The sequence below is a fragment of the Callithrix jacchus genome, chromosome 14, assembly GCF_049354715.1.
Source record: "Callithrix jacchus isolate 240 chromosome 14, calJac240_pri, whole genome shotgun sequence".
Classification (NCBI taxonomy): domain Eukaryota; kingdom Metazoa; phylum Chordata; class Mammalia; order Primates; family Cebidae; genus Callithrix; species Callithrix jacchus.
In genome coordinates this window covers 87,453,535-87,475,707 of record NC_133515.1, presented here as the reverse complement: position 1 = coordinate 87,475,707, position 22,173 = coordinate 87,453,535, and the positions used below count along the sequence as shown (strand labels likewise).

Here is a 22,173-nt window from a genome sequence, read left to right as displayed (position 1 = left end):
TGCCACATGCCTATAATCCCAGCTCCTCGGGAGGCTGTGGCAGGAGAATCGCTTGAACCCAGGAGGTGGAAGTTGCAGTGAGCCGAGATCACACCACTGCACTCCAGCCTAGGTGACAGAACAAGACTCTGTCTCAAAAAAATTGTTTCATTTGAAATGGTAACAAATGCCATTACTGCCTTTAAAATGACCTGGAGCATTTTGCAAAAACCTTGGGAGTTTTCCAACTATAGAATAAAATTAAAATTTTATCATTAGGCATAACCTGGCTTCCATCTACCTTGTCAGCCTGGCATCTCCCACTACTTAGCAAAAGTGCACCTTACCTTCATGACATGCTGATCTCAGTGATGTTTCTGCTTGCCTGAAATACTCTTTCTTCACCTAAAAGTCTTATGCTGATTCTTTAAACTCCAGTACAAATGTAACTTCTTGAGTAATTCTTCCCTTCCATCTTAGGAAGTTAATCACCATCCTCCATATATTTATGTAAGGTTATGGGTGCCAACTCTATCAATACCTCATACATGAGATGTATCAATATCTGATAACTAAAAGGTGAGATGTGCTGTCAATAAAGTCTCTAACCTAGAACATAACCTGATTTTCTTTTTGTGCTTCTATAGACTTCAAAGCACCATAGATGGAAAAAGATCCAGAAATTAACAGGTCAGAATGATTCTATCCTTTACTCTTCAGTTCCAGGTTAATGACAGACCAATTATAGGTCTGCCTTATGCCTCTAGCCTTAAATATCCGGTGGAGGGAGGTTGAAAAGAGGATGTAAATGGAAGAAGTGTGCTTCTTCTAGTATCTCCATGTCTAAAGAGATGTATGTTAATCTGTCATAAGATTAGGAAAAAAAAAAGAGCTGTATGTATACAGCTGCACAGTTCCTTTCCTCATGCTTCCTCTCCTCAGCTCCTTTTGTTCAAATCCCAAGGTATTGGGAAGGAAACTTGGTGAGATTGTAAAATGGATGAAGGGTAACTATCAAGAGTTTGGTGAGGGAAGTTTCCCTATCTTTTCTCCCCCACCATAGATACTGGATAGACTCCTTTGGGGGAAAAGATACATATCATGGCCTCTCTTTCCCCTACTCCCACTGCTTATTACTATGATTATTCCTATTCTTTCCAATGTATATAGCTTACATCTATGTATGATGAAGGCAGCATGTATGATGGAAGCAGTGTAGCTTTTTGAAAAATGTTGAGATGGGTTAAGTCTGAGACTGACCACTAACTAGCTTCATGATCTTGGGCATAACTTCATCTTTATTTTTTTATTTACAAAAAGAGTGGGTTGGATGAAATGATGTCAATAATCATGATGCTGACAGATTCTTCACCTCTTCCTCCAGATCCACAGAGGAAAGAAACCCTCAGGATGGCTTGCAGTGAAGCTAGCCTGACGTGGTGAGTAAAGCCTGTCTTCAGCCAATTCTGATAAACTCTGTGAAAGTTAGAAGTAAAGTACCTGGTACCCTGTTTTCCTTCCTTCACTATGTTAGCTTTTTCTTTTGTAAGTTAAATCTCTCTTGCTGTTTTCCTTACTGGTATTTAATGAGACTTCAATTACATTGACATACAGTGTTGCATCCAGTGTTTCAGGACTCCCTGGGGACAGGACCCAGGAAAATACACTCTGGTCAATGATGCGGACTCTTCGACAGATCTTCAAACACATGGAAAGCACAAGGTCAGGCATTGTAGTTTCTGGATGAGGACTGAAGGTGGTGGAGGTTTTAAAAGGAGGAAGGAAGGGGAGGAAGGAGGGAGGGAGAGAGTTCATTTTGTCTGTGGAGGAAGTTCTGGGTTCAAACTGGTCGAAGGGTCATTTCTGGGTGGAATGGGAACAGTTTTCTCCCTTTGTCCTGGTAGAGGAATTCTTTCTGTAAGTAACTGATGTTGGCGGAAGAAACTTACCCCCTCAATTCTCCTTCAGGCCAAAAATATTTTGCATTTGAAATAGCCACTTTTTTACTTTCCTCTTTCAATGCAAACTGAAACATTTCTCTTTATTTCTTAGATCAAGGCTTATGGAACAGGATTTGCCGGAACTGTAGGATACAATTTCTTCCTCTACCTCCTCTGTTCTTGTAGAACAGAAGACTGTTCTATGCTGTTGTGACTATAAGAGAGCAAAACATTCTACTGACCACAGCATCTCCTTTAGATCATCATGCAGTAACTCTAGTTGTTCTGAAGGAATGCTAGAGCCATAGTTTACCTATTTCCCACAAAAGGCAGTCATCTGTGTTCGAGAACCAAGGCACAACCCTGCCTCCTTTTCGGCTATCAGAGCCCCAGAAATCAAAACTTTTTCAGAATTTGACAGATCTTTCACCCTTACAATCTCAGAGCCCTTTTATCAACTCTATTTCTGAGCCTCTAAATATCTGGAAACAAAAAAGGGGAAAAAAAATGAGAGAAGGAGCAAGAGTCATTTGACATCAGATCACTAGCTGAATTCTGTTTCCAAGGAGAGACCACGACTCCCAAGGTGGGCTCCATTCAAGCTCTCTCCTTCGGTTAGAAGGGAGCTAAAAAGACATATATCTGAGAAGGGTTTCTCTTTGCAGCAACAAATGGTACCTTTACCTGTGAGGAAATCATGGGCGATGCTCAATTATTTAACTGAAGTACAAAGAGGAGTCGCTGAATCAAATAAACTCCAAACTCAGTTATCTATGCCCATTCATCAAAACACTGAGCAAAACATTAACAAAAGTTTCCCAGACCTTCCATCATTTCCACTTCATGTGAATGCTGAAGTGGGATCTGGAACAAATAGCACAGAAACAAAACTTTCACAGTCACTTATCTCAGGAAAGCAGTTACAACCTGGGGATGGCCCCCAAATCCTTGGATCCAAGCCTTTAGTTACATCAGTGGGCACTCTACCTCCAAGAAGTTTAGGAATTAATGTAATTCAAGAGGAAACCGCTTTACTGAAGGAAGAGCCAAAACACATACTAGAGCTTAGTATAGAGAAGAGGGTCATAGGTTTTCCAGAAAAAAGTATACAGCAGCACAAGACACAAGTGACTAATGTGGACGTGGCACCAAGTCTACCATATCAAGTCAAGGACAGCATAAAGGTAACTCCATTGGCATTATTTCAGGTCATAGATTCAATGGGGATGATCCCAGAATCATATTCAGAATCTGTGGGTTTGTCCCCAGAGCTGCCAAGTCAAGTTGTGAAACCAATGGAAACTATGAAAACAATGAGCATACCACCAAATCAAGTCATTCAGTCAATGGAGGCAGCCAAAGCACCAAGTTGTGGAATCAGAGAGGATGACCATGAGATTACTGAATCAAGTCACAGATAATGAGAAAGTAACTCCTATAGCACTGCTTCAAGTTATGGATTCTATGGGGATGATTAACAAATCACATCCACACATAGAATTAGTGGGAACGACTCCAACACCACAACATCAAGCCATAGAGTCAGTGAAGATGAACACAATATTGAACCATCAAGTCACAAAACCAGAAAAGATGAATCTAAGCCCACAACGTGCAGTTATGGAAACCGTGGAGATGATGCCAGGGCCACAGCATAAAGTCATGGAATCAGTTGACATGACCTCAGGATCACAAAGTCAAGTCATGGAACAAGGAAAGACTATTCCAGGGCCAATATGTCAAGGCACAAAATCATCAGAAGTGATCTCAGCACCATTACATCAAGTCATGCATCGTGTGAGAGTAACTCCAGTAGCACCATTACAAGCCATGGATTCCACGGGGATAATTCCACCAGCACAGCCATATGTTACAGAATCTAGGAGTTTGACCTCAGGTTCACAGTTGCAAGGCAGAAGATCTTTTCATCTGGTCCTACCACCAGATTTCAAGATATAAACACTGTGGAGTTGACACTAAGACCACCAATGGAAGACACAAAATCTGCAGAGTTGGCCCCAAAGCCATGGTTACAAGATGTCAGATCTGAGAAGATAGCCCCAGTACTATTGTTTGAAGATGTGAAAACTCCTCAAATGTTAGAATGTAGGAGGTTAATTCCTGAGACACATGTGCAAGGTATGAAATATGAAGAATTGACCAAAGGGACACAACTTCAGGCAGTAAAATCTGCAGAGATGAGCTCCAAACCAAATCACCAAGCCACAGAGCCTGAAAGATTGACCCCATGGCATCAAGCCTCAGATTCTTTAGAGATGATCTCAGAGCTAGGATCTTAAGGAAAAGAAGCAAAGTTGACCTCTGACACTCGTCACCAAGTGGAAAAATCTATTGGGTTGACCCAACCATCTTTAGGAACTATCCCAGGGCCACTGAGCCAAACTTCAGAATCTGTGGAGATGAGCTCAGTGTCATTCTAAGACACTCTTGAGACAATGCACCAACTTGGAAAAGCAATGGGGGAAACTCCAGTATCACAACACACAACAAAAGAATCTCTGGATTTGATACAAGAATCAGAGATACAAAGTGTGAAATCAGAAGTGTTGACCACAGAGCCACAGCCCCATGATATGAAGTTTGTTCATGGCAATCTAGGGCCATGCTCAGAAATTACTGAGTTGTCAGAGACACCCCCCACCTCAGAACATAAAGACACAGAAACTCTGGGGTTGGCATTGCCTCAAGTTGGTAAGACCCATGGAGTTTTCCCACTACCACTAGATTCAGAAACAGGAGTTCTGGAGTTGACTCCAGGATCAGACATACAATACGAGAAATCAGAGCCACTACTGCAAAATTTGAAATCTGCAGAGTTAACCAGTGAGTCATCTCCATTAGTCATAGGATCTAAAAAGTTAATTACAGAACCAAAACCACATGTTACAGACCTGAACCCAGGGCCACAGGTCCAGGGAGGAAAGTCTATGCAGTTGGATCTAGAGTCACAGTTGCAAGATGTGAAACATGTGAATTTAATCCAACAGTCAACTACAGGAGTTGATACCGGAGAGGAGATGATATCGGAGCTACCGCTACAAAGTATGCCATTGGAGGATTTGACTAAGAAGGCAGAGCTCCAAGATGTAAACTCTGTGGATTTAAATCTAGGCCCATGTCAGACAAGTGTCAAATCTTCTGGACTGACCCCAGGGCCACAGTCACAAAGTGTCAGATTTTCAAAGGTATTTCCAGGGCCACTCCTTCAAGGAGAAAAACCTGTAGATTTAATCTCACAACCCCTACATTATGGTGCAAAATCGGATGAACTGACCTCGGATTCCCCAGTTCAGTACATCAAATCATCAGATTTCATCCCAGACCTAACACCTCAAAGTGTCAAATTTGTACAGCTGACTCCAGAAACACAACCTCAAGGTGTGAAATTTGTGGAGCTAAACCCAGGACTAGGCTTGCAAGATGTCAAATTTTCTGATTCGATCCCAGGGTCAAAGCACCAAGGTTTCAAACATGTGCAGATGACACCAGGAACTCAGCCTGAAGATATAAAGTCTCCAGGTTTTATGCCACAGTCGTCTTTGCAGTTAAGCCAAGGGCCACATGTTGAAGACATGAAATCTGTTCTGTCTGCTGAAGGATCACAGTTTCACAGGATGAAATCTGCAAAACTGACCTCAGAACTACCAGTTCAAAGTGCAAAATCTGAGGAAGTAAACCTAGGGCCTTGGCAGCAAAATCTCAAATTTTCTGAATTGACTTCAAGGCCAAAGCTGCAAGGTGTCACATTTGGGGATCAAACTGCAGGATCAGTGGTTCATAGTGTGAATTCTGTAGAGGTGGTTCCAGAGTTAGGGCTGCAAGATTCCACATTAGCAAAGATGTCTCAAGGAACTCAAAGCATGAAACAGGAAGGGCTTAACCCAGAGCTGCAGCTACGAGATGTCAAAATTTTTGATTTAGTACCAGGAACTCAACCTCAGGGTGTGAAATCTTTAGAGTTAAACTCAGGGCCACAGCTACAATGTGTACAATTTTTAGAGTTGACCCCAGGGCCAAAGATGCAAGGGGTACCGCCTATGGCAATGGCTCCAGGGCCAGAGGGGCAAGGGGTTAATCCTCAGTTGTTAGTACCAGAGCCACTGTTTCAAGATGTAAAATATGTAGTAGGCAATCAAGTGCCAAGCCTTAAAGCTGACGTTTCCAGTAAATTAATCTCAGAGCCACAAATGCCAGATGCAGAATCCATGGGGTTGACTCCAGGACCACAGCTGCCCCGTGTAAATCATTCTGAGTTAACCAGAAAACCACAGTTACAAGATAGGATATCTTCTGGATTGACACAAGGACCACAGTTCCAAGACGTAAATCCTGTGGAGGAGAGCCTAGTCTTAAACTTCAAGGTTTCAAATATGAAAAGCTAACCCCAGAGCCACAGCTAGAAGATATGAAATCTGTGGAATTAGTCCCTGGGCCCATTTGAGAGATATGAAAAGTAGGCAGTTAACACCAGAGCCAGAATTGGAAGATGTCAAATCTATCAGGTTAACCCCAGAGCCACAGGCAAGAGGTGTAAAACTTGAGGAGGTAACCCCAGGCTCAAAGCTCCGATCTGAGTTACTGACCTCATAGTCACAGTTAGAAGATATGAAATCTGTGACCTTAACTCCAGGACCATGCCTGGAAGGGATGAAATCTATGAAAATAACTCCAAATCCACAGCGGGAAGGTGGGAAATCTGTGGTGATAAGCTTAAAATCACAGAGAGAAGATGTCAGAGCTGTGGAATTCATCCCTGATTCGGAGCTTCAAGATGTAAAATCTGCGGAGTTGGTTCCAGATACACAGCTGCATGATATGAAAGCTGTGAAATTAAAATTTGGGCCAAAGATGCAAGGTGAGAGGCCTATGGTTTTTGCACCAGAGCCATTGCCTCAAGGGGTTAAATCTATGGAGATGCTTCAAAGGCCACAGCTACAAAGCATGAAACCTGAGGAACTGACTTCAGTCCCACAAATGCAAGATACGAAATTTGTGGAGATTACTCCATGTTTAAAGCTTCAAAGTTTAAAATCTATAAAGGAGACTCAAGATCCACATCTGCAATGTGTAAAATCTGTAAACTTTGCCTCAAGGCAGAAAAGACTGGTAGTAAAACCTGTGAATGTAACCAGAGGACAAGAGTTTGAAGAAGTAAAACCTGTGGATTTAACCCTTGAGCCAGAACAGGATGGTCAGAAATCTGTAAACTCACTAGAGCAGCAATGTGTGAATTTTGAGCAAGTAAAGAGAGGGTCTGAGTCAGAAGGTATAATGTCTTTGGAGTTAATTCCAGAGTCAAAATCTGAAGGTATAAAATCTGTAGACCTCAAGTCTGACCCACAGTCAAAAGGTAGAAAAGCATCTGAGTTGACTCCAGAACCAAATATGCAAGATGTAAAAGCTGAAGAGTTCAAACATGAACCACAGTTGCAAAGTCTGAAATCTCCCAAGTTGACTCCAGGACCACAGTTGCACCAAGCGAAACCTTTGGGCTCAACTGCAAAGCCACAGCTTCAAAGTGTGAAAATCATGGAGTTAAACAAAGAGCCAGAGCTTGGAAGAAGAAAATCTGTTCAGTGGATAACAAGACCTGAGTTCCAAGGTGTAAAATCCGTAGGATTAAATCTTGGGCCACAATCTCGAAGTGTCAAATCTGCAGTGTTGAAACTTTCCTTACAGTTGGGAGATATGGTAACATCTAAATTGGTTCTAGCACCAAAACTTCAAGGTGCAAAACCTATGGAGTTTAACCTTGGGGCACAGTTGCAGTGTGTAAAAGCCCCTGAGTTGTCTGCTGGACCACAATTACGAAAAGGGAAAATTTTGGCTTCAGGCTCAGAGCCACAAGTTCAAGGTGTGAAAACTGTGGAGTTAAACCAAGACTCACAGCTTGGAAGTGTGAAATCAGTGCAGTGGATACCAGGACCTGAGTTCCAAGGTGTGAAACCTACAGGGTTAAATCTTGGTTCACAATCTCAAGTTGTCAAACCTGCAGAGTTGAAATCTTCCATAGAGTCAGGAGGTGTAAAGTCATCTCAACTGCCTCTAGGGCCAAAACTTCAAAGTGCAACATCTATGGAGTTTAACCTCGGGTCACAGGTGCACTGTGTGAAAGCTGCTGAGTTGTCTCAAGGACCACAGCTGCAAAAAAGGAAAAGTCCAGCATCAAGCCCAGAGCCACAGCTTCAAGGTGTGAAAACTGTGGCGTTAAACCAAGACTCACGGCTTGGAAGTGCAAAATCTGTGCAGTGCATACCAGGTCCTGAGTTCCAAGATGGAAAAACTGGAGGGCTGAATCTTGGTTCACAATCTCGAGGTGTCAAACCTGCAGAGTTGAAATGCTTTGTAGAGTCAAGAGGTGTAAAATCATCTGAATTGATTCTAGGGCCAAAAATTCGAAGTGCAAAACCTGTGGAGTTTAACTATGGGCCACGGTTGCAATTTGTGAAAACTCCTAAGTTGTCCCAAGGACCACAGTTGCCGAAAGGGAAAATTCTGGCATCAACCTCAGAGCCACAGCTTAAGGGGGTAAAAACTGTGGCGTTAAACCAAGACTCACAGCTTGGAAGTGTGAAATCTGTGCAGTGGATACCAGTACCTGAGTTCCAAGGTATGAAAGCTATGCTAAAATGTGGTTCACAATCTCAAGCTGTCACACCTGTAGAACTGAAAACTTCAATACAACTAAGAGATGTGAAGTCATCTGAGTTGACTCCAAGGCCAAAGCTCCACAGTGTACCACCTTTGACATCACTCCAGAAACATCAGGTGCCAGTGTTCAAAACTATTGATTTGAAATCTGGGTTACAGTTGAGAAGTGTGAAATCATGTGGCCCAATTTCAACATCAAAACTGTGATATAAAATCTATGGCATTCAAACCTGGGCTTCATTTGCAAGATGTGAAATCTTCTTAATCTCAGGAACAAGGCTTCAAAGTATGAAATCAATGTGTTTCAGTTCTGGACAACAGATACAAGGTGAAAAATCTTCTGAGTTGATTCAGGGAACAAACTATCAAGATGTAAAATCTGTAGAATACAACCATGGTCCAAAGTTACAAGGTGTGGCATCATCTCAGTTAACCCCAGAGACAAAGCTTCAAGGTGGGGAATCTGTGGAGTTCAACTCAGGCCCACAGTGGCAAGATGTGAAATATCGTAACTCAATCAAGGGGACAGAGCTTCAAGATGTAAAATCTAAGGAGTTCAGTTCTGAATCACAATTACAAGGTACGAAATCTTCTGAAGAGATCCCAGTGACAAAGCTTCAAACAGTGAAATCTGTGGGGCTCATGCCTAGGCCAGTGCAGCAAGATGTAAAATCTTTTGAATTGTCTCTAGGTACAAAGGTACAGGATAGGACTTCGTTGGGGTTAAACTCAACCTCACAGTTACAAGATAGAAAATTATTTATGTCGACACCAGGGATACAACATCAAGGTGTGAAATCTGTAGAATTCAATCCTGGGGCAAAGTTGCAAGATATGATATCTGGGTTGATAAAGCTTCAGACAGTGAACTCTACAGAAGGCAACCATGACCCAGAATTGCAAGTTGCACAACTCTCTAAGTTGGCCTTGGGATCAAAGATTCACAGTGTGGCACCTTCTGAGTTCAATACTGAAAAGCAGCAGCAAGATGAGAAATTTCATATATTGAATCTGTGGCCAGACCTTCAAAGTGTTAAATCTACGGGGTTCGATCCTGGGCCACATTTGCAATATAGGAAACCTTCAGAATTATGTAAAGGGACAAAGCTTCAAGATGTAAAATCTATGGAATTCAATCTTCAGGAACAGTTTCAAGGTGTGAAATCTGAGTTGCACTTTGGAACAAGGCTTCAAGGTATACAATCTTTAGATTTCAACCCTGGGCCACAGTTGCAAGGAATAAACTCTGCCAAGTTTAATCCTGGGCCTGAGCTTCAAGGTATGAAATCTAAGGTGTTCTGCCTTGGACCACATTTGCAAGATGTGAATTCTTCCGCATCCATTCCAGAGCCACCACCTCAGTGTGCAAATTCTATTGCGTGCAACTGTGGGCCATGTTTGCAAGGTGTAAATTCTTCTGCATCTATTCCAGGCCCTAAACTTCAGTGTGTAAGTTCTAATGGGTTCAACTTTGGGTCAAACTTGCAAGGTATTAATTATTCTGCATCCATTCCAAAGCCACCACTTCAGGGTATAAATTCTATTGAGTATAGTTCTAGGCCAGATCCACAAAGTGTGAATTCTTCCACATCCATTCTAAGGCCCAAACTTCAGTGTGTTAATCCTAATGGGTGCAACCCTGGGTCATATTTGCAAGGTATGAATTCTTCTGCATTCACTCCAGAGCCACCACTTCCGTGTGTAAATTTTAATGGGTGCAATCCTGGGCTGCACTTGCAAGGTGTAAATTCCTCCGCACCCATTCCAGGGCCAAAACTTCAGTGTGCAAATTCTATTGGGTGCAGCCCAGGGCCACATTTGCAAGGTGTGAATTCTGCATTAATGCCACAGCCACAAGCTCTGTGTGTAAATTCTATTGGGTGCAACACAGAGCCATATTTACAAGGTATGAAATCTCCTGAATTAACTTCAGTTTCAAAACTTCAAGGCATGAAGTGTTCTGAATTGAACCCAGGGACAGAAATTCAAAGCAAGACATCTTTAATGGTCAACCTTAGACCACATTTGCAAGATTTAGAATCTGATTTGACACCAGGGTCAAAGTTTCTACGTGTAGCACCTTTGGAATGCAACTCTGGGCCACAGGTGCAGTGTGCAAGTTCTTCTCAGTTGAATCCAGGGCTAAAGTTACGATGCGTAAATTCTATGGAGTGCGAACTTGAGCCACACTTGCAAGGTGTAAAATCAGGGTCAGAATTTCAAGTTATGAAATCTGAGTTGCATCCAGGGCCAGAGCTTCACAGTATAAAATCTGTTATGTTCAGCTCTGCTCAACATTTACAAGATGTAAAATGTGAACTGACTTCAGGGACAAAATTTCAAGATATAACACCAAAGGAGTTCCACTCTGGCCCACAGCTGCAAGGTATGAATTCTTCTGAGTTGAATTCAGAGTCAGAATTTCAATGCATAAATTCTATCAATTTGAATCCAGGGCCACAGATACGAGACATGAAGCCCTCTGAATTGAACCCTGGGTCAGAATCTCAAGGTACGAAATCTATTCTGTTCAATCCCAGACCACACTTGCAAGGTGTGAAATCTTCTGAGTTAACTCCAGGGACTAAGTTTCAAGGAGTCCAATTTTGGGGGAAGCACCTTGGCTCACAGCAAGCTGTGCAACCTGCATTCAATTTGGGTCCTCAGATAAATGGTACAAAATCTGAGGTATTTTTACCAGAGCCACTGCTTAAAGTTGTAAAATCTGTGGACATAAATAAGCAGCCATTGCTTTATGATGCAAATTCTGCAAAAATGATTTCAGCCTCTGAGCTACTGGGCTTAAAATATGAGGTATTTACGCTAGAGCCATGTTTCCAAAAGGCAAAATCTGTGGAGCTAAAACCAGAACCATATCCTCAAGGTATGAAATCCGTGGAGTTAAAACCAGAACCATATCCTCAAGGTGTGAAATCTGTGGAGTTAAAACCAGAACCATATCCTCAAGGTGTGAAATCCGTGGAGTTAAAACCAGAACCATATCCTCAAGGTGTGAAATCCGTGGAGTTAAAACCAGAACCATATCCTCAAGGTGTGAAATCCGTGGAGTTAAAACCAGAACCATATCCTCAAGGTGTGAAATCCGTGGAGTTAAAACCAGAACCATATCCTCAAGGTGTGAAATCCGTGGAGTTAAAACCAGAACCATATCCTCAAGGTATGAAATCCGTGGAGTTAAAATCAGAACCATATCCTGAAGGTATGAATTCTGAGGAGTTGCATTCACACCTCAGGCAGCATAATGTAAGATCTATGCTATTTGTATCAGAGCCACTTTCTTGAGATGTGAAATCTGTGAAGCCAACTCTATGGCCACAACCTCAAAGTGTAAATTCTTTGACATCATGCTTTAGGTCACAATGCATTAAATCTGTGGCCTTTGCACCGAAGCTATGTTTTCAAGATGTAAAACCTATGGAGCTGACGCCAGGGGCCCAACAGCAAGGTATAAATTATCAGGAGTTGACTTCAGGATGGCAAGATGTGAAATCAATGGTGTTGGCACCAGAGCCAACTAGGAAGTTCTCATCAGGACCAATGTTGGCTAGTGTCAGATTTTCAAATTTGTCTCCAGAATCACAGCATCAAGCCATGAAATCTTTGGAGTTTACTCTAGAGTCAAAGTTGCAAAGTGTAAAACATGTGAAATTGTCTTCAGTGTCTCTGCAGCAAGAAAAAGTTGTTCAGCCTGAGAAAGCGACCCCTGGACCACCATTTCAAGTTGTAAAGTCTATGACAACGCCAAGGCCCACCCCTCAAGTGGTACAATATATTGAGTTGACTCCAAAACTACAAGATGTGCAACCTTCAGAGCTGCCCTCAGGGCCATGGTTACAAGATATGAAATCTAAGAAATTAATCACAAAGCCAAAACACCAGATTATAGAAACAAGGGAGTTGACAGGGTTTCAAATTGTAAAAATAATGTTAATCCCAGGGCCACCCCTTCAGATTGTAAAATCTGAGGAATTAGCACTAGGACCAATTCCTCAGGTTGTAGAACCAGTAGGAGTAGCTCTAGAATCAGGAATTGAAGCAACAAATTCTGTGAATTTACTTCGAGGCCACATCTTCAAGAACTAATAGTACCTGTAGAATCAACTATAAGGCCACATATTCAAGTGAAATCTGAAGAATTAACCTCACAGCAGACATCTCCATTTAAGGAACATACAATATTGACTCATCAACAAGGACTTCAGGCTGTGAAATTTACAGTGATTAAACAGAGCCTCTAAACTTATGGAATCTGAGGATTTGAATCTAGGACAGGTGTGTAAGAATACGGACTATGAGAAGTTAACGTCGGAAGAGTTACAAGTGGGGACTCACTTCTCTAGGTTCCTACAAAGCTCTTCAACCTCACTTATTTCAAGCTCTGTTAATCGCATCTGAATTAGGAGGATTTTGGGATTCTGGGATACAAAAAGTATCAGAGCTTTGGATGTAAAAAACCTTGGGACAGATATTTTTCAGCATGAAGAGACCTATCTAGACCCTATTATGATGCAATCTTTAACTCTTCCCTTGGCCCTTCATAATCAAAGCTCTGTTAAGACAGCTTACATTGTGGAAAACCCATGTCCTGAGATTCCAGGAGTGGATGTCATATCTAAACAGACAACTAAGAGGAATCAATTGGAGGAGCTAGAGAACTCACTTCAGAGACATCAATCACAAAGCTGGAGATCACTATCTAGGACATTCCAGGCAGAATCAGGGGTTCAGAAATCCCTCATCAAGTCTCTCCTGGGCAGACGACCCAACATCTGGGAGAGTCATGCCTGGAGGCAGTGACTACCAAGAAAATATCTCTCCACTATGCTTACCCTGGGGAATGTTTTAGGGACCACTATGGAAAGGAAGCTTTGTTCTCAAACATCTCTAGCAGGAAAAGCCACTGCAGATACCTGTCAGTCCATTCAGAATTTATTTGGGATTCCAGCTGAACTGATGGAAGCTTCCCAGATGCTGCCAGAGAAGGGTCCAGTTACTATTTTTCAGCCTTCAGTGGTCAAACACTACATTCAGAGACCATAGGTCAATGGCCTTAAAAATGTGGACATGTGTCTCCACATCTTCCATAATACAGCAATTCTCTGGGAAGAGAGTGGGAATAAAGAAAACAAACTCAGGGTTCAGTGGTATATCCCAGGAAGCCATTCAGCATATGCCTGTCGCATGTGCAGGGGGCCAGCTTCCTGTCCTGGTAAAGTCAGAGTCTTCCATCAGCATATTTTACAACAGAGAAGATCTTGTTCCAATGGAAGTAAGTGAGAACGCACAGAGTGATTCCCAAACGAGGATTTTTGAGTCCCAACACTCCCACAAGACAAATGACGTTTCCCAGAGTGACTTCTCAGAACAGCTCCAGTTGCTACAAGATTTGCAGCTAAAAATAGCAACAAAACTCTTAAGGAGTCAAATACCCCCCAGTGTACCTCCACCTCTAGCTTCAGGTCTAGTCCTAAAGTACCCCATCTGCCTACAGTGTGGCCAATGTTCAGGATTTAACTGCCATCATAAATTACAGACCACTTTGGGGACTTATCTTCTGATCTATCCACAGCTCCACCTTGTACGCACTCCTGAAGGCCATGGTGAGATTCGAGTGTACCTTGGCTTTAGGCTGCAAACTAGGAAAAGACCCCAAATCTCAAAGTATCATGAGAGAGTTAGACCCGTCATATGGGGAAGACCTATGTCACCATCACAAAGGAAAGCTAAACTCCATACTCAAGCTTCTAAGAGTCCTACTTCCACAATAGATTTGCAGTCTGGGTCCTCCCAGACCCCTGCTCCTGTACAGGTCTACCTCAGGTGAAGACAACGCAGCAGCCCTGACCTAGTAGAAAAGACAATAATTAGAGCACCTAGACGCTATGAATCCATTCAGGTTCACACCCTATCAGAGAGTGACTCTGAAATCACTCAGAATGAGAAACGGGCTAAAGTGAGAACCAAAAAGACCTCTGGTTCAAAATATCCAATGAAGAGAATGACCAAGGGCCTTAGAAAACACAGAAAGTTCTACACAAGCAGTAGAACCACAAAAGAGAGACCCTCTAGGGAATTACCAGCCCATTTAAGAAGGAAGACGATTGGAGCAGCTCAGACAAGTACTGCCTCCTTGAAAACACAACCTAAGAAACCTTCCCAACCCAAGTTCATGCAACTGCTTTTTCAGGGCCTACAGCGGGCATTCCAAACAGCATACAGAGTTATAGCTTTTGCTGGGCAGAAGCCTGTGGACAGGACAATCCCAGACAATGTGTGGGCAAGCAAAAACTATTATCTGAAACAAAATGCCAGGGACTATTGCATACCCAGAAATCACAAAAGAGACAGGAGGTCAGCTGACAAGCTAAGGTCAGCAGACTCGACCATTAAGCAGGAGGACATATTGTGGGAAGGAACAGACCAGTGCAGATCAGCTCAACAGCCAAGAAGAGCTCACCGTTTCCAACCCAGACCTCTTCGACTGCCCAAGCCCACAGACTTCCAAAGTGACATCACTTTCCAAGCTGCCTCAGTGGAGCAGCTTCTGGGAACTGTCCAAAAGGATAGTAGTAGCAGATCAAAGAAAAATGAAATCTCCAGCCAGGAGTCTAAGAACTTGCCCACACCAGGAACCAGAGTTCAGGCCCAAGGAAGACTCCTACCTGGTTCCCCTGTGAAGAGAACCTGGCACCGACCCCTTAAAAAGAAACTCACAAACAAGGAGCAAAACCACCCCAGCTTCTATAGGGACAGAACCCCACATGGTCCTGAGAGAACCGGTCATAATCGCTGTTGGAGAAACCACTGTAGTCCCTCTGAGAGACACCATTGCAGCCCCTCTCGGAGAAATCACAGTCCCCTGGAGAGGAGACATTACAGTCTCCCTGAAAGGGGCCATTGCAGTCCCTCTCAGAGAAATCATCACAGTCCCTCTGAGAGAAGCCACCGCAGTCCCTCGGAGAGGAGCCATCACAGTCCTTCAGATAGAAGATTTTGCAGTCCCTCTTGGAGAAATCATCTCAGTCCCCTGGAAAGGAGCCATCACTCTCTCTCTGAAAGGAGCCATGGCAGACCCTCTCACATAAATCATCACAGTTCCTCTGAGAGGAGCCGTCACAGTCCCTCAGGTAGAAGATTTAGCAGTCCCTCTCAGAGAAATCATCGCAGTCCCTCTCAGAGAAATCATCATAGTCCCCTGGAAAGGAGTTGTCACAGTCTCTCTAAAATGGGCTATCACAGTCCCTCTGAGAGGAGCCATCAGAGTTCCTCTGAGAGAAGCCATTGCAGTCCCTCTCAGAGAAGCCATCATCGTCCCTCTGAAAGAACCCATCACAGTCTCTCTGAGAGGAGCCAACGCAGTCCCTCTGAGAGGAGATGTCACAGGTCCTCTGAGAGGAGCCACAGTAGGATTTCTAAGAGAAGCCACAGTTCCTTATTGAAGAGCCACCTCAGTCCCTTGGAAAGATGCCGTTACAGTTCCTCTGAGATGAGCCACCACAGTTCCTGTGAGAGAGCCCATTAAAGTCCCTCTGAGATGAGGCCAGGGAGGCCCTCTGGGAGGAGCCATCGCAGTTCCTGGGAGAGAGTCCATCACAGTCCCTCTGAGATGAGGCCAGGGAGACCCTCCGGGAGAAGCCATCGCAGTCCCCTTAAGGAGAGACTCAAGCACAGTTCCCCTGGGAAGAGGCCCAGCCCTTTCAAGAATGGAACAAGTCTCCTTGGGACCACACACAAAAATCCCAAAGCAGGGCAAGTGTGGAGGCCTGAAGCTACTCAAAGAGGCGATATCCACCCCTATTATTCATCGTCTCCTTCAAGTCTTCAACGTGCTGCCCTTTCCAGCCTTTTTTCCTGTTCAGCCATTGCCTCCAGTTCCTGCACCCCCAGCGTGGAAAGGCTTCCATGTCTCTCTACAGGGGGTGGCGTGTGAGATTCATTCTCTAATAAAGCCGCAGTAACTGATCTCCCTGTGCATCTAGACTGAGGCCACTGGGCAGGTGGGTGGGGAAGGTAGGGTGGTGGGACACGAGGAGTTGTGCAAAGGTTCGGAATGAGAGCAGGGGTTTTAAGGCCGAGCAGAGGCTCCAAGCTCCGCCCCTTCATTGCAGACCCCACCCACAGTTCCCAGGTCCCCTGTCGCGATCCCAGTGGGGCGGGGTCTCAGAGGAATCGGAGGGTTACTCGTCACGTGACTCGCTCCGGCCGCAGCCCCTTCGGAAGCTGCTAGGCGGAAGTAGATGTTCAGAAGAGGGCTAGGCGGGGCCGAGCCCACATCCGGGAGAGGCGAGGAGAGCGGAAGTGGCGTTGGTCTGGCCGGAGTCTTTTGGTGAAATTGTTAGGCGTGGAGAGGGAGTGATGTCTTCCAGACTCGGTGCTGTACCCGTGAGTTTCTTGGTTTGACCGTCATGCTTTAGAGGTAGCGCTGTCGAGCCCAGAACACGCGGTCTCTCGCTTTTGTCCCATGCTCAGAGTTGGTTTTATCAGAGGCCATCGTAGGCCCCACCCTCCTAGGTCAGATCACCTGTCCCCTTTTTTCTTTACCCACGTTCTGCTGCCTGTTCCCCACCTCCTTGGATTTAATTCCTCGCCACATTGCCATTAGTTTCTATTCCTTTACATCCCCAATGTCTCTCGTATACATTGTCTTTTCTTTTGGCCTCCCTTTTAGAGCCTGGGACAGGGCTTTTGAGAATGGGGAAGACGAAGGCTCTGGTATTGTTACCCGCCTTTGCACTGTTGGAAGATAGGACAGCACAGTTTTCCTAAAAAGTGTTGCCTTCTTCAGTTTGAGGTGGTTGCCCCGGGAGATCTTCATTTCTTCTGGGCATAGGGGAATTCGTCTTTTTGTGGTCGAAGTTCAGAGGTCCCTAGCACTCACTCATCTGCTTGTGATTTGCTAGACTTCGGGACCCACAACCTTTAAACAGCAGAGGAGCACGAGGATCGTGGGAGCTAAGAAGTAAGTGAGGTTTTCTCAGGTCCTTTTATGATTGTGTCGCCAGCGCTTTCCAGTAGAACTTCTTCCTGTGATGAAAATGTTCCGTAGCTGCATTGTCCAGTATCATAGCCACTATCCCTGTGTGGATTTTGAGCCGTTGAAATGTGGCTCGTGCAACTGAGGGACTGAATTTTAAATTTTATTTGCTAAGTAGGAGGTTTTTCTAAGGTTCTTTCGTGACTGTGGCCAGTGCTACCCAGTAGAACTTGTGACAAAAATGTTCTGTATTTGCACTGTCTAGTATCATAGCCACTAGCCCCTTATGGCTTTTGAGCACTAGAAATGTGGCTAGTGTGACTGAGAGATTGAATTTTAAATTTTATTTTATTTTAACTAAATAGCCACCTGTAGCTAGTGACTACTGGATTGGACAGTGTATGTATAAGCCTAGTGTGTGGGAGAGAAACCTAGCTTGCAAAAAAAGAGTACAAATTATAATAAAAATGGAACCAATGACTTAGTGGTAATCCTGTATTTCTCCAGACATCACATTCGTGCTCATAAATACATTGATTTACTTGAGATGGATGATAAAAATGGCTGGAAGAAATTCTTGTATTTTTAAACTACTTGGCTGTAAGACTGGTTTATTATTTAGAACACTGAAGGTACTTAGTTTTTCCATGGTTAATAAAAAAGAAAACATTCTTGTTAACTAGACATTAAATGGATTAATTCAGGTGACATTTATGAAATGTCTGCTGTGTGTGCCAGTTCTGTAGTAGGTTAGGTACACAGGCGTGAAAAACAACTAGCAGTCTAGAAGGGGAGATGGGCAAGTAGACCAACACAGTTCGTTGCAATAATTATTCTAAGTATTTTTAAATGGGAATTTAATGTAGCCTTGGGGGAAAGGGAGTGATAGTTTGGAAGGGAAGGATTATCAGAGCAGGTCACTCCTAAGGAGAGACTTGAAAGTTGAGGAATCATGCAGTTAGCGAGAAGGAGAAAGGTTTTTCAGAAGAGAGAACAGTATGTGAATGTGTGGAAGAAGTCAGTGGATAACAAGTAGTTCTGTATGACTCGGATGGAAGATGAGGGATTGCAGGGAGAGGGTTTAGAGAGGTTAGTAGGGGCTAGACCATGAAGGACCTTTTATGATGGCATGCTGAAGTGTTTGGATTTTATCCTGGAAGGGATGAGGGAATGACAGCCAGATGCTGGTCTTAGAAAGGCCACTCTGGCAGCATTATGAAGGATGGATTTGGAATGATGCTGGGAAACGGATTCAGAGGTTATTATGATAACCTATGGTGGGAACAATATATAGGGAATACATAGGGAACAACGTATAGGGAATGTACAGGTTGTGATGATAAGTAAGAGAAGGAAGATAGGATGTCTATGGGTTTCTGGCTTTGGCAATCAGGTGAATTTTGGAGTAATTTCAGGGAACTAGGAATTTCTGAATCAGGAGCAACATTTGGGACAAAAACAGATAGGTTTGGACCTCAGATGAAGAGCTGGTCTGAAATACAGAATTGGGAATCATCAGCTTTAAAAAGTAATTGGAAACATGATGTTTTCCTCCACAAGCTGAGTATTCATGAGCTCTTCTAGGGAAGGCAGTTACAGCAGTGTTTCTCAGTATGTACCTTGGTCACCTAGAGATAATTGTTAAAAAATAAGATTGTTAGGCCCCCATCCATTAATCAGATTTGGAATCATTGGGGTTAGAGTGTGGAAATCCTTACTTTAAACTAGCTTCCTATGAGATTGTGACATTTGAGAGTTAGTGGCGAGAAATGACACCAGAAAAGAGCAGAGAAGGAAATCATGGTGAACACCAGCTTTGAAAGATTGGGTAAAGTTAAATAAGTTTACAAAGGATACCAAGATGAACTAAAGGACTTTTCCAATGAAACCTAAATATTTGCACATAGAAGAATGAGCTAGGGGCTCTTAAAATTTTTCGGTAGATCAGAAAGGAGTTGAAAATAGGCTAAACATTTTATGTTTGTGATCAGAAGCTGAAAGTTGCCAGACTGATGACAACAAATTATAAAATAATTACAATTATGATATTTTGTCACAATAAAGCTTTTTCTTGTTCTATGTGTAGAAGGCAAGTTTGAGCTTAATCTGGTTTTTAATAAATAAGCAAATACCCTGGGGTTGATAGGTAGATAGTGTAAAATACTTGAGGATTGTTTTTGTTGAGTCCATTAAAAATGAAACATGAGATCTGGAAGGAAGGATTCCCTAACCACCTTGACTTAATCTCCAACATGTTAATTATGCTGGTCATATGAACTATTGCCTTTTCAGTATGCTTATGCTTATTCATAAGAGGGTAGATATGTATTGTATTTCTGAGTCCTACACTGATAGTAAGAAATTCCTACATGGAGAGTTTCCTAAGAGTCATCCCCTTGGGGCCTAGCTCTTAATGGCCTGCTGGTACCATTAAGTCTTTTTTTGTTTTTGGTTTTTGTTTTTGGAGACAGAGGTTCTGTCATCCATGCTGGAGTGCAGTGGCGTGATCTTGGTTCACTGCGACCTCTGCCTCCCACATTCAAGCAATTCTCCCACCTCAGCCTCCGGAATAGCTGGGATTACAGGTGCACACTGCCACTCCTGGCTAAGTCACTGTATTTTAGTACAGACAAGGTTTCACCATGTTGCCCAGGCTGGTCTCAAACTCCTGAACTCAGGCAGTCCACACACCTCAGCCTCCCAGAGTGCTAGGATTACAGGCATGAGCCACCACATCTGGCCCATCAAGTTTTTCTAGCATCGTTTGCAATGATAGGTTTTGGCTTTAGAGGGCTGCCAATCCATTAAATTTTAAAAATACCTGTATTGAGGTATAATTAGAGTACAATAGACTGCACATATTTAAAGCATACACTGCACTTTGGGAGGCCGAGGCGGGTGGATCACAAGGTCAACAGATCGAGACCATCTTGGTCAACATGGTGAAACCCCGTCTCTACTAAAATTACAAAAAATTAGCTGGGCACGGTGGTGCGTGCCTGTAATCCCAGCTGCTCGGGAGGCTGAGGAAGGAGAATTGCCTGAACCCAGGAGGTGGAAATTGCGGTGAGCCGAGATCGCGCCATTGCACTCCAGCCTGGGTAACAAGAGCGAAACTCCGTCTCAAAAAAAAAAAAAAAAAAAAAAAAAAAAAAAAGCATACACTGTGGTCAGCTTTGACCTATGTCTGTACCTGTGAAACCATTGCCACAATCAAGATAACAAACATTTTTGTCTCTCCCAAAAGTTTGTTCATGTCTCTTTGCCATTTCTTCCTCTACTCCTGTCTACAGGCACCACTGTACAGTGGTTTGCATATTTCAGGATTTTATATAAATGAAGTCACACAGTATGTTCTCATTTTTTTTTTCATGATTTCTTTCACTCAGAATAATGATTTTGAGATGAAAAATAGTTTTTTATTGCTGAGTAGAATTCCATTATGGATACCATAATTTGTTTAGCCATCTACCTTGGACATTTGAATTATTTTCAGTTTGAGGTGACAGTAAGGCTGCTATGAACATTCATGTGCAAGTCTTCAGTAGACAAATGCTTTCATTTCTTCAGAGAAATATCTAAGATGGTATTTACCATCATAGGTTGGTTGATTCATACGGCAGGAGTATGTTTCATTTTTTTAAGAAATTACCTGTTTTCCAAAGTGGTATTATTTTGCATTCCAACCAACAATGTATGAGAGTCAGTCTTTTCAATTTTAGCTAATTTAATGGGTGTGTAGTGGCATCTCACTGTGGTTTTGTGGGGGTTTTTTTTTTGTCTTTTTTTGAGACAGGGTCTCCCTCCATCACCCAGGTTGGAGTGCAGTGGCTTGATCTCGGCTCACTGCAACCTCCGCCTCCCTGGTTCAAGCATTTCTCCTGCCTTAACCTCCTGAGTAGCTGGGATTACAGGTGTGCACCCCCATGGCTGACTAATTTTTGTACTTTCAGTAGAGATGGGGTTTCACCAATGTTGGCCAGGCTGGTCTTGAACTTCTGACCTCATGTGATCCTCTCACCTTGGCCTCCCAACGTGCTGGGATTACAGGTGCAAGATACTGGGCTTGGCTTAATTGGTGGTTTTTAATTCATCATATATGAATAATAATGTTGAGCATCTGTTTGTATTTTTTTTTCTTTTTTTGCATCTGTTTGTATTCTTATTGGCCATTTCTATTATGTAAGTATCAGTTTACATTTTTGTCCATTAAAAAAATTAGGTTTTCTTATTGAATTGTATTTTTAAAAATCTGTTCTGAATATAACTCTTTTGTCTGCTATATTTCCTTCCAGTCTGGTTTGTCTTTCCTTTTCTTATTGGTTTCTTTTGAAGAGCAAAAGGTTTTAATTTACCATTTTTTCCCTTATTTTTTTGCTTTTATGTATCATATTTAAGAAACCTTTGCCTCCCCAGAGATTGTACTGAGTTGAGATTTTGCCACTGCACTCCAGCCTGGGTGACAGAGTGAGATTCTGTCTCAAAAAAAAGATAAAAAGAGAAACTTTTGCCTCTGTAATTGCAAAGATATTCTCTGGTCCTTTCTCCTAGAAGTTCGTAGGTTTTATATTTAGGTCTGTGACTCAT

At 43.0% G+C, this 22,173-nt stretch overlaps 3 protein-coding genes and 1 pseudogene across 13 annotated transcripts in view; all 4 read left to right on the top strand.

Moving 5' to 3' along the window:
- The window catches only part of SPATA31H1 (SPATA31 subfamily H member 1), a 32,977-nt gene extending 24,121 nt beyond the window's left edge, over positions 1-8,856 (top strand). The window contains 11 exon segments of the mRNA XM_054245118.2: positions 627-669; positions 1,364-1,418; positions 1,606-1,701; positions 2,032-2,208; positions 2,210-2,415; positions 2,418-3,276; positions 3,278-3,861; positions 3,864-6,275; positions 6,278-6,370; positions 6,373-8,791; positions 8,793-8,856. Of these exon segments, the coding sequence (XP_054101093.2) occupies positions 627-669; positions 1,364-1,418; positions 1,606-1,701; positions 2,032-2,208; positions 2,210-2,415; positions 2,418-3,276; positions 3,278-3,861; positions 3,864-6,275; positions 6,278-6,370; positions 6,373-8,791; positions 8,793-8,856 (7,008 nt within the window).
- On the top strand, positions 8,660-16,572 carry LOC144579332 (uncharacterized). Its single transcript, XM_078349627.1, has one exon. The coding sequence runs from the start codon at positions 8,880-8,882 to the stop codon at positions 11,892-11,894; it is 3,015 nt and encodes a 1,004-aa protein (XP_078205753.1). The 5' UTR covers positions 8,660-8,879; the 3' UTR covers positions 11,895-16,572.
- On the top strand, positions 11,898-16,648 carry LOC144579331 (spermatogenesis-associated protein 31H1 pseudogene; annotated as a pseudogene). The gene has a single exon (XR_013526712.1). The product of XR_013526712.1 is annotated as a spermatogenesis-associated protein 31H1 pseudogene (transcript).
- A 242-nt stretch (positions 16,649-16,890) lies between these two features.
- The window catches only part of ZNF512 (zinc finger protein 512), a 36,125-nt gene continuing 30,842 nt past the window's right edge, over positions 16,891-22,173 (top strand). For 4 of the 10 annotated variants that reach the window (XM_008980961.5, XM_078349629.1, XM_008980960.5 and 1 more), the window contains exons 1-2: positions 16,891-16,994; positions 17,513-17,571. In XM_008980961.5, the coding sequence (XP_008979209.1) occupies positions 16,968-16,994; positions 17,513-17,571 (86 nt within the window). In that variant the 5' untranslated portion in view covers positions 16,891-16,967. Of the gene's footprint in view, positions 16,995-17,280; positions 17,572-22,173 lie in introns of all 10 variants that reach the window. The other 6 variants (XM_078349634.1, XM_078349631.1, XM_078349633.1 and 3 more) reach the window with 3 other exon arrangements.

What these genes read in the sequence shown, in the direction of transcription:
- LOC144579332 (XM_078349627.1), top strand. Translation starts at nt 8,880, where the DNA reads ATGAAATCAATGTGTTTCAGTTCTGGACAACAGATACAAGGTGAAAAA.